Source organism: Temnothorax americanus, unplaced genomic scaffold, assembly GCF_048541705.1.
Source record: "Temnothorax americanus isolate GAGA-0224 unplaced genomic scaffold, ASM4854170v1 Scaffold53, whole genome shotgun sequence".
Taxonomy (NCBI): Eukaryota; Metazoa; Arthropoda; class Insecta; order Hymenoptera; family Formicidae; genus Temnothorax; species Temnothorax americanus.
Genome location: NW_027509688.1, coordinates 432,518 through 445,595, shown reverse-complemented (window position 1 = coordinate 445,595; position 13,078 = coordinate 432,518). Strand labels below are relative to the sequence as shown.

Sequence of the window (13,078 nt, the reverse complement as noted above, 5' to 3'; positions counted from 1 at the left end):
TTTTTGTGCAATATCGTGGACGGTTAATTATACCCTCAGTGAAAAGACTAATACTTTTTTTAAATATGGTATAAGTAATCATTGAACGTGTCAGTAGGACAAAAATGTGCATATGTTAAAGGAAAATATTCATACATACTGAGATTAGCAATTCTCGTGGGAATTTCTCGTTTATTAATTAGTACCCGCGATCTTGCGTATGCTCTGAATGCTTGAATTCTATCGTGAAACTTTTGTAATAGAACAAACGACTCCTTAGAAAGTTACAATAAATCGTTCAATTATCTTGCGTAGTATTACCTCTTATTACATAAGCACATTTCGACTACATGAAGTACATGAAACTATAAAATATGAAGAAAGTCGCTAAGTGCACGCGCAACTGTAAAAATTGAAAAATTGAAAAAATCTTCAAAATTGTTTTATGTGTCCAATCAAAAATATAAAATAATTATCCATTGCAACATAAATGGTGTTAATTTCCGTAAAAAGAATAGGCGAATAAGTGCTGTTTAACTTTTCATAATTTAAAAATGTTAAAAATATGTTTTAAAAAAAGTGTTAAAATTAGAAAATTGCGCCTGCGAATAAATACCTGCGTATCAAAAAAACACGATTTCAAAGTTTCGAACAACGAAAACCGAACTTATAGGTCTTTCGCGCCCCGCGCGTCTGCCGCTGATTTCAATCGCTTTAATGTAAACAAAAGCTGACTGATATCAATAAACTTCAGGTTTTGAAGTATCAACTAACTTTTTTCTTACAAAGGAGCCACCTACAAACTTGTGCAGGTTTTTGTGAAATCTTTAGTATCTAATCAAAATCGGTAGGACAGGAAAGACCCATTCGAGTTTGTTTTAAGGGTAAAGTTTTATCTGAACACGCGATAGTCCTTTTTAACGAACAGATATGAGTACAACATGATTGTTGGTGCGTATTAGGTTTTTAAATTAAGGCCGGTATTCATAGTTGGATCTTATATTTAAGACCGTCTTAAATACGACCTTAAGATATGTTATGAACCAATCATAGAGCCGTATTATTATAGCATCTTGAGACATTACTTGACAGTCTTAAAATAATCAGACTATGAATACGGGTCTAAGAGTGATTTATTTAAATTTTACAAGAAATATAGTAAATCCGGACTTCTTTCTTGTATTACATTAAATTAAATGAAAAAAACTTATTTATTAATCTGAGCAAATAAACCATCTGCACCCTATCATGTTTCGATAAGATACGACGGTCCTCTGTACTTACTATAGAAATTCATATTTTTTTAATAGAAATGTCATATACTTTTTAATATAATAAGTCATTTTATTCATTATACATATAAAAAGAAGAAGACTTCCCACCGCCCTCGTCACATTAAGACGATCCTCTTTGCTGGTCTTATTTTTATAATTTATTAGTTAGTAAACACATGAATGTGTGTGTGTGATGTATGTAATAATATTTTTCATCAAATAATTCGTGTCAATTTATGTTAATGTATATACATCATCTTTTGATAACTGTTGTGTATAAATAAAATAAGAGTTTAAAACTTTATTATCCGAATTACATTCGTGTTTACTATACATTTGTAACACGTATGTGATGTTTGTAACATATTAAAATATTTTACAAAAACATATTGCAAGCGCATGATTAAGAGCCCAAAATTTGACACTTGAATTGTCGAGTCGAGATTATATATGTCGAGATTATCGTATAATACTTTGTGCACGCAATACACAGAAAAAGTGTAATTTTTGATAGCGATTATCTCACGTTCGGGACAGTCAATTACTTTTAAATTGTACAAACGTGTAGATACTGCATTTATTAACGTAGGAAATTTTCAAATTTTTCTTGTTAATTGCGATTCGCGAGACAACTACCTTAAATTCATCAAGCGTAATTGCAAATGAATATTGGTAAAGACTGTGTGATGCGGCACTCTTCTATTAGAGAAACTTCGTTGATATTCTCTAACAGAAGTTTTTGCATTATTCTCTACACACAAATCGTGCACAAAATAAATATCCATATTTCGTTTGTGAAAACTCAGCATTTTGAGATAATGTTCTACAAGATACTATTCGTTACTAATATTCATACAAGTTTTTATGATCACCTTCAATCATTTCAAATAGTAAGTATACGACTAGAAAAAGCAGATAAGATTTAATATTATCGAACGACGATATTAAATCACTCTATGTATATGCGGCGTGTCATTTATCCTGTTTATCCATGGCAAGACCGTTATTATTTCTTCAACACAATTTTAACTTTTACTATAACTTTCTAATATAGCATTTTAGGATCTATGTTTATATAACATTTTTGTCTTATTTCTGCTCATAGAACATATTGCTAAAGTTTGTACGGAAAAACCGGAGATACCATATACATATACGTATTAAATGTTAATAATAAAAGGAAATTTTTCCGCTCAATAAAAACAATACTAATTGTAAGACACACACATAAGATAATCAAATGGTCAACTTTCGAGCTAAATAAAAGATTAATTTAAACAAAAAACCAATTTATTTCAAGTAATATAGGTACAAATTAACGTTTTTACTTACATTAGTCTTCTTTGAAGCACAAAAAGAACAAATCTGATCAAAGTACATGCCATTAAATGAATAAAAAAATAAGTAGATGTCAAAAAATAAATAAACCGATCGATATTGGCTAGTAATCTCATAATAATGTGGTTAAATACATAAAACAGAGCTACAATCAAACGCATTACGTTAAATCAGTTGGATCAATAGTTATGGTTGATGGTCGAACTTAATTAAGTCTAATAATCACGAAATAAAACGGTATATATATATATATAGTGTAAGTTACAAATAAAACTCATTATCAGTCAAAAGTCAATAAAATGTAACAATTTTCGTCGTTGGAAAAGCGCAAAAATAGAGTTCCCAGACTTAAATTTAATGTCCAAAGGAATGTAATCGGTGATGGCAGAAATAAACCTGTAATGTTAATATGTGTATTAATATGCTATAATGTAAATATACCTGTACCTGTAAATATACGGCAAATGCATGAAACTATTGCCGATGCGTTATATGACATGACATAACGTATTTTGTTTTATTCTCTTAATATATTAATTTTTCCTTCTCTTCTTTCTTTCCTCATCCTTCCTCCCCCCTCTCTCTCACTTCCCTTTTTCCTCATTCTCTTCTTATCGTTCTTCCTCGTTTTGTTTCTCTCCACTTTTGTCGGTCTTTCTTTTCTTCTTTTTGATTTTTTCTTTCTTTTCTCTCCCGTTTTTCCATTTCTATATTTCATTCTCTCTATTCCTTATTGTTTTACGCCTTTTTTATTCTTTTCCGTCTTTTTCATTTCTTTTCTTCATTCCTTCACTTTATCTTTCTTCTCTTTTTTCTTCTTTATAAGCCTCTTTTTCCTTACATCTCTCTCTCTCTCTCTTCTGTACTTTCCTTTTTCTTATATTCCATATTTCCTTTCTCTCTTCTTTTCTTCTCCTTTTTTATTTTTTATGCCTTTTTTATTATTTTCCATCTTTTCGATTTCTTTTTTTCAGCTTTCTTTTCTGTAAGTCTCTTTTTGCCTTTTTCTCTTTTTTCTTACATCCTCTGTGTTCTTTCTTTTTTCTTATCTCCATATTTCCTTCCTCTCCTCTTTTCTTCTCCTTTTCTCTTTGTTTTTTCTATCTTTCATTCTGATTCACTTTTGCTTTATTTGCACGCCCTTTCTTTCGCTCTTTCTGACAAGCGAGAACATATTATACGTACATGTACGTATACATCTACATGTTTGAACAAATAAGACAGGGAGTTAGTGTTTATTTAAAAATTTATTTCGGACTTCAATGGTATTATTATATCTCATGATATATTTTGTAACCATTTTTGCAGTCTTTTTATTCATCAATATTTTAAAACCATTGAATATCTTGTCATTATATATAGAAAATCTTGCACGTATAATAAATAATATAAGAATTATATGGTGATTTGAATATTTTAATAGTCAAATACATGTTTCAAAAAAATATTATATATGCATTAATATATGTAATGGCATTGTTATAACCATAAAAGAGAGTTCACTTTCCATTCATCTACTTTCTTTAACGACCATCTGTCGTTTGATTTCTTGGATTTTCTCTCTATGTACACATGCAGTCATCATATAAAACCGGAATATATTTATAATACATTGTCACAAAAACATAAAACATTTATCAGAAATTTGAATTTTGATGCCAACCGCATGACTGATTAAAAAAGCAAAAAAATTTCAATATTTTTATTAATTTACTCGTTTGGTATAATTTTATAAGATTTTTTTATCAAATTCCTCTCAAAAATGCCGTGCGATCGATATCTCAGATCTGTTTAAAAAAAATTATATCTACCAATATCATTATAATTTTATTCATTATCGACGAAATAATGCGAAAGTTAGAACATGTTTTCTGCTCAAGAAACTGCGAAGTAATCGAGAGAAAGGTGCGATTTAATCAAGAAGTAATTGCATCGTCAAACCGTTAATTCTAACAACACTATTACATCGTATTCAACCAACATGAGATAAATAATTTGCTTTTTCGTAACCTCGATCGTTTAAGCTGCCATTTCTTTCGATTTATTCAGCTTAATCAACCATCATTATTTATTTTGTGATATAAGATCTTTGTACAATTTTATTTTCTCGATTACTTTTGGAAATTATAATCGATATAAATTATTCCAATTACAAATAAATAATAAAAATAGAATAAATTTTATAAAAAAATTCCTTAATACAAAAATACAAAAAGTACGGTTTATATATCGTTACCATCGATTATGTTGGAATTAAAATTTATTTTATAATGCAAATCAATTATTGTAGAACTCAGTAACAATGTATCATTAATTGATCTACCAGAACGGTCGAAAACGTAAAGCGGATCTTATTTTATCTTTGAAAATCAACTTTCTTGTCTGTTAGAATACACAAGCTATCGCGGATTATTTGCATTATGTAAGCAGCCTTCTCTACTTATTCTTTACGCTTCGCGATCTCGCTTAGTTATTTTTTATAAAATTGAATAAATACAATGGAAATGCCAAATAAAAATTTACAAACATAAAAACACAAACACTTTATAAATTCAGTTAACAACTCTCTTTTATTTCAATCTGCATCCTCATTATTAGTTCAATTTTCTTACAGTATTTAATGTATTAATTGCAGTTATAATATCTATAACAATATAGCTTGCGTTCAAACAAGTATTTCGAGTGTACTCTATATTCAGTCTGAACGATAAGCTATCCTTGAATTGGCTTTAGGACATTATCAAAAAGCTTATGAATATAATCGTTCATTAATGGTCGTCATTCTGACTGTTATGATAACAATAAATACATGTATCCACAAACATACATTCGTACTTAAAAAGAAACTTAAATTATCGTTAAAAAAAAAATATATATATATATATATATCAGTACAGCTTACAAAATATAACACATTGTACGTATAACGAAACTGATTTTTAAAAAAGTAACTAATTATGGTTTGTTAACCACAAGATGAATTTATCGTGCTTTATATTTGTGATAGTTACGATGCAAAGTTTGTATTGTGATAAGAGTATGATCTTACCTACAACTTTCTTATATAACAAAAAACGATATAATAAACGAATAAAAATGGATACATAGATACCAATGCAAATAAATGCACTTTTATATAAGAATAGCGTGTACTGAATAATTAATTTAAACAAACACTGGGAGAAAAAAATAGTTGCAGTTAATACAATTTTACTATATAATTTTTAGTTATTTTCAGTTCCAACTACATTTTTATAGTTATTTTAACATACGAATTATAACTGACTCATACTATTATACATTACTGTTGTATAACGGAGCTTCAACGTGCATTCATTCAACCATAACATGGTTTTATACACTATAACCTATAACCTGTGATTTATGCATAGTAAGTCGTACTATAAATATGATGAAATGATCATAATCGAAAAATCTATACATGTAAGATTATTTTTATTAATATTATAGCAATAATAACTATAAAAATAAGAACCTCAACCATAATTATAGTCGCAAATACCAAATACTTTTCTCTCAATGAAATCTTTCACCACGCGTATTCTTATATCCACACGTGTTCGATACATTTCAACGTGTTAAACGATATAATAAGTGTTACTCTCTGTAAAAAAAAAGTCAAAAGGTAATAACGTTCAAAGTCGATCCTCTGAAAAAAGTAAGTGATTGATGACAGGAAAGGCTGGTTCGCCTAAAAGCATATTGTGGAAGATAAAACTTGCTCAACTGGCTTCTTGGTTGCGATGGTATTTATAATGAAACATGACAAATCTCTCTCTCTCTCTCTCTCTCTCTCTCTCTCTCTCTCCTCTCCCCTCCCCCTCCTTTCCTCAGTCTTCTTCTCTCTTCCCTCTCCCTATTTCTTTCTCTCTTTCCGTTCCCTCCAGATCCATTCGCCTCCGTTCCCTCTTTCTTCTCCCTCCCCTCCCACCAACACTGTCAGAGCTCGTTATCTAGGCCAACAGATGCAGGTATTATTCACACGATGTGTCGGGTATTTCCAAAACAAACTCGAATCCGGAGCAATAAATAAACAGACCGTATTTAATGTTATCGTTTGAAGATCTCATAAAACATCTCTCTGTCATGATTGCGACGAGAAGATATTTTCTTTCGCCTTTCATTCTTTCCATCACTGGAGATTTTCTGACTTTGTATTTATTATATATTAATACCACCTTATATATATATATATATAACTGCCTTTTTGATTTTAGTTCATTTTCAATATCTTTCTTTTGTAATTATTTACATACGAGAGATTACATTTCCGTTGTATTGCCAGTAGTGAATGATCGTCTATACTAAAGTTGATTGATTTTTATACAAAACGCACGTGCGTCATCTTTATAATGTTTTAGTCTGCTTTTCTAATTTTTGTATTTCTTTTCTTTTATCTTAATTTTTTATTTTTATTCAGTATTAAAACGTCTTTATATATATAAAGTATATCTATTTGTATATATGCATGGGCATAGCTAGACTTTCTGAGAGATGGGGAGGGGCATGGTCTCTCCCCAGATTGGCCAAGTTCTTTCACATACTTCCCCCCCTCCCAATTAAATATTTTGGATTAAAAATAATTGAACAATATTAGAACAAATATATTAGTGACAAAACATTTACACTTATTTTAAAAGAAACAAACTGGGTATGTAATAAACAACAGACCATGAAAGTCTTAAGCAGCAATCCTTTATCGCAAAACGGCCCAGTTCTTTTTTAACGATCTCTTTAAACAAACAGAAACCTCTCGATTGTGATTGGCTAAATAGCTGTGAATCATCTGTCATACTACTTTCGAGTATTATCGCCTTTGTTCTACATTCCAGATGTTTCTGGAGTTACGGTTCAGAAGTAAATCTACATCCACCTACGGAAATCAAATATGATGAGAATTTCGTTATTATCATTGAACTATTCCACAAAATTCAATTCTTTTTTCTTTGCTCTTGCAGAATTTGGTGTTTTCAATTTTTATTTATCTCTTAGTAAGCTAAACTGTTATTTATTATTTTTCGCTTTTTGGGTGGAAGGCTACACACTGATTTGGGAAGGGCCTGGTCCTCAGCTCCCCCTTCCTATGCTTATGCATATATAGAATAATTTTTATTTATCCAGCTTATCTATCTTGTCTTTACGATAATCTACGATTTATGAATCCGAATTTTTCTTCTCATTAATCTTGCAAAACTCGAGTATCTATCAACTACAACGCGTTTAAATCAATTGGTCTTTTAAGTACCAAAGATATGATAACGATCGAATTTCTATCAGTTGCAAGACTCATATAAACTGCTGACGCTTCAAGTCAGTGATAAATCGACGCTCTCGCGGTATGTGTACTATATATATTCCCATCGAGTTTTATGTGACTAAAATAAAAAGCTTTTTACAAATAAATTTATAAATTCGCGGTAAATATAAAGTCTCTGCATTTGTAAGCTGCAGGATAAACGGACTGTGCCTTACAATGTTGGTAATATCGAAGCACATTTGCTCTTGTACTTTGAAACTCAATGACTGTGTTTACACACTCCTCGAACACATGTTGCCTTAATCGACGTAAACGATCACGTTACTAGCAGGTAGCAGGTATAGTTAAACTGAAGACTTTTCACGAACGCCACACACACACACACTACGTCGCGGCACGGCATGCCGCAGGATAGCCTAACACCATGCGCGAGATAAATATTAACAATAATTCATAACATCGCGAGCCAATAGGATAGGCCTTTTCACTCTTTTATTTATCTCGCTGGTGCACTTGGCACATTCCGACTATCGACTCATCTTCGCTCACTGATTATCGGAGCGTAAACTTATAATAAACATTGAATCGAAAAACTTTTTTTCCAATTTGGAACAGACTGCTTTATGATACAGCTCCCTCATTACGATATGGTTTTTATCGCTAAACAACGGAATGGTACTCATTCCTCGCGTTAGATACGTCGTCGTCGCGACTCTTTCCGCGTTCCGCGTACATTCAATTACCGCGGCCCGCGTTACGTCGTGAAATCACAACGTTAATAAATGGAGCATTTAGTCTGTAGATGGAAAACGCGCTATTCAAAGAGATTACAAACAGCCATCTGCCTCACCCTTCCGAGGCGCTCGCGCCCCTCTGCAACTACCCCATGCTACTCCCTTCCCCCGAATCAGCCACCTCTGCTAGATACCTCGCTTAGCTACCATACACTCTCGCAGCCTCGCTTATAGAATTCTTTTCCCTTTCCTCTCCACTCTACTCCGCACCGTGCCGCGCCACTGCGCGCCGCACCGCTCCGCACCGCACCGCACCGCACCGCACCGCACCGCACCGCACCGCACCGCACCGCACCGCACCGCACCACGCGCCGCGTCGCGCCACGCACTCTCCAACCAACACGCGCATAGTAGTACCGTCCTCCCCTATCGCAGTACCCCACCACCGTCGCCCATTGCAGCGATGAGCGAACCAATATACCCGGAATCACATTGCCGCGCCGACCACCGCGAGGAGTGTGCGTCGCTTGTTACGCTGTCCTTCATCGTTTTCGAAAACGCGCTATAACGAACGAAACGTATCGTCGTATCAGTGTACGGAGGTATCGCACATGCAACCGCGTGCTCCCACTGCCTAACCCTAACCTCACGCTCTTTTCTATTTCGCTGTCTGTTCCTTGGTGAGTGATACGTACTTATCCGCAGAGTGTAGTGATCGTGATCGTGTATTCGTGAGAAGCGAGTGTTCTCAACAGCGGGATTCTAACCTATTGCGGATACACGAATTCTCAAGTGTCTCTTTAATCGTGTTCCTCTCATGACTCGATCGTTCCATTAGCCAGCGCGCACGTACAGAGCCGCGCGCTTCACATACTATATGCTGGATTTCGCGCCGGTAAGTGACCAAATTGTAACGTTTATTCTATTATAGTTCATATGATTAGCGTTATACAATCTCAGTATGGCACAAACAACGTCAGGGCGTAAGAAATTACCGCATGTCACATTACACGAACGTTTTTCATAGCGAGTGGCTCGTTACTGTACGTGGCGCCATCTCGAGTATCGGTGCGAAGTGCGAGGGCGTGGAATTTCCCGAGTACCCACGGGAGGTTTCGTAATATATTAACATTTTCTCTCTATCTTTTTTCCATTTTATTGTTACTCCTTTCATTATTTTTGCTGTCAATTATCGATCAAGGTTTTCTTCTCGCTTACCGCAGCGCGGTAATAAATATCGACGAGATTCAATTGGCTAATGCTGGGTCTATAATGCGAGTCGCAAAGTCGTGAGTCGCAAGAATTGACTAATCACAGTCGAATTTGAGGAGAATAATCGACTGATTGGTCAATTCTTGCGACTCACGTTACGACTCGCATTGTAGACCCAGCATAAATTATAAAATTTATGAGCGATTCTCTTCCTTCCCCCTCTCCATCGTTTCTTTCAAATAAGCATAATCATGATTACTTATTAATGATACACGGAAAATAAAAATTCCGCGCATTTGCATTTTAGATCTAGATCATATTACATTGTGCACAACAACATTGTTGATAGAATAATCAACAATGAGTCACTCGATTGATCGCCTTACTCATCGTAAATCTTTATCAGATAAATTCAACTTGGATATGTTTATCGAATCTTTCTGTTGTGTAAACAGAGCCGCGTATTTAATCGCTTTATGCTCAAGGCGAATACAAGTGAATTAATCGCTCCACGAGTCACTCCAGCGATTGTAACCAATAGCGATTACATCATTGATCGTGAGATTGCGCGGAGCACTAATTCTTAATAGCAAAGCATAATAGTCATCGAGAATCTGGAGCGTGAATGATTTATAATCCATCTTCGTTAATTAGAACTAAGCATACCCGAAATGGTATATCTCGAACGAAACAAGTGCATCAGGATGTACTGTCTAACGGTAAAATTAAAATCTGATAAAAAAATTATTTTGCTTCTTTATGTGCTGGTAAACCAGGTAAACAAATCATTAATTGAAAATGACTTAATTAGTATAACTTATCTCTGCTGTCTTATCGTTATAATAATACACGCTCGGAGTATCCTTGTAGCTGTATAAATTACAGCGCAACGCTGACGCAAATTAAACTCGCGTGTTTCGCATTATTCTAATTGCATCATCGAAACGCGCGAATGCGCTATTTTATCTCATCATCACGAAAACGTATACTCGCGCGTGTATAATACAAAAGACGATAAAATGAATTTTTATATTGCAGGTAATGCGTAAATCGATCAAGCTCCAAGTAATTACATATATATCTATCTATTATACATGTATATGATACGCCGAAAAAATTAGCTTTCATAAAAATTACCTAAACCGTTATTTACTTTTATTTTTACAAACCGCATAAACCATTCGTTCTTATATAATCCGTATATGTTATAATAGTTTTAAACGAAAAAGTTTTAAACGAGGTTTTAAATAATGTTCACTATTTTGAGTTCCATCTAGAAATGACGAAAATCTTATAGACTTCGAAAAGATAATGATAGTGCCTCGTTATTCTATAACGAGATCAAAACAGGAGTAATTTTGAATTCTCAGACAATTTGTGGCCTTATCCTCTTGCGGTTGAAAAATGAGAATATCCGTTTTGCGTGTTCAACAGAACATTAACGTTATTTCTGGTTATTTCTGAGATCTTTTACGATTAGAAATATTGTGTAAAATAACATTTTTTAATGAGATGATAATAATACTTATATAAATATTCGTACTAATACATTAACACGTTGCGTCTCTATTATTGTTTCCCTTTTGAAAGAGCAGAGACAAAACACAATTTGCGGAAGTGAGTCTTACATAATTCACATTAATGTGCTATTTTCGAAAGACGACAGAATTAATTCATACATGCGTTTCCTCGTTTCAATAAGACAAGAACGTACATTCAATAAAAGTTGTAATTTAACGATTTTTTGATTATATATTATAAAATCTTGCTTTTGAAGTAATTGAAACATCATTAATCATCATATTAGTATAATGCTAGTTAACTTTTGTAATCAAAATCTTTCTTTCTTTCCTAAAGTTTTTATTTTTGAAAAAGCTGTCAAATCTCAAATGAGATTTTGATCATTTTCTCAAATAAGAAAACGAAGAAGAATAAAGAGAAACAAAATTGCAATGGATTTAACGTCAATTACAAGTGAAAGATCCACCGAAGCGCATCTATCAAGATCTTTGATTCTGCTTTCGCCTTGCATATTGTAGGTAGATAGGTATACCTTCTCTTTCTTTATCTTCTTCTTCGATCTTTTCAAATGTATTTTCACATTCGTTATCCAAATCTGTTTTGTAACGAATTTATTAGCTGATTAAGTAACATTGATCACAGCTTTACAATATGCTATAACATTGATTATTCCAGGAATACATGTGCTTATACTCTCAAATATCGTATTGATTCGTAACATAATGACATTTATGTCGTTTGACTAATTCCATTGACAGATATGTACATACATATATATCACTATAGGAACACGCCGTGCGTATTAACGAGATTAATGTTTGTGATTGAAATCATTATTAAGAAATTATTAATTAAAAACAAGATTGAATTTACCATTAACTGTATATTACCATTAAAAATCTTTGCTGTCGCACCGATAAATATCTTTTCTTAACCATGAAATTTGAATCCGAAACGACTGTCGACCGCGCACTGTCGACTATTTAAATTCTTGAATTTTTTAGTACCTTTTGTCACGTTGTATGTATACGTCTGAAATTCGGGCTGATAAATATTCATCGCCGATGCCTCTTTAATGCTCTTGATGAAAAATAGCAGTTTTTAAATAGCGTATTTTTTACATGGTCGCATTTAGCATCTCGTTTGTTATTCCATTACGTGGTATTTATTGTTGCATAAAAGACTCGTGCCATCGAAAGAGCGTATCCATTCCACGATAGATGTTTTAAAGGATAGATAGTTCTATTGTCCTCAACATTATGCGTCACATAGTCGTTACTCGACAGACACTCTATATATATATGGAACGTCCAATATAATGATGATGAATAAATACTAACAATAAGTATATTATATTTCGAAAAATTATCTAATTATTTTATTATATCAATATTATCGAACAACAATGGAGATTAAACGGTGTTAACGACGGAGTTAAAAACGGAAAGTAACTGTAATCACTTTAATAGTGATAGGTATTGTACGGTATTGTAAGAGATATTGGAGAGCTTATAATTCTTTTACGTAATAACACTTGTTTTCTAGATTAATTGTTTATTTAATGTTGTTTATATTTTCTATCACATAATAATATTTCAATCTTCGATAGTATATATCATATACATATAAATGCAAAATTGATAATACACGATGCATTGCGTCTTTAGGAGCAAAAAATTGCTGCTCCGAAATTACGTTACGAGTGATAATGACTGCGAAACATCAACTGTCAACGCAATCGT

The 13,078-nt window shown here is 33.0% G+C and overlaps 1 protein-coding gene across 8 annotated transcripts in view; it reads left to right on the top strand.

Moving 5' to 3' along the window:
- The window catches only part of LOC143904540 (TOX high mobility group box family member 4-B), a 162,189-nt gene that overhangs the window by 94,729 nt on the left and 54,382 nt on the right, over positions 1-13,078 (top strand). The window contains exon 1 of one of the 8 annotated variants that reach the window (XM_077419314.1): positions 9,020-9,498. The exons of 6 other annotated variants lie outside the window; for them this stretch is intronic. In XM_077419314.1, the coding sequence (XP_077275440.1) occupies positions 9,481-9,498 (18 nt within the window). In that variant the 5' untranslated portion in view covers positions 9,020-9,480. Of the gene's footprint in view, positions 1-9,019; positions 9,499-13,078 lie in introns of those variants that run through there. One more of the 8 variants, XM_077419312.1, reaches the window with a different exon arrangement.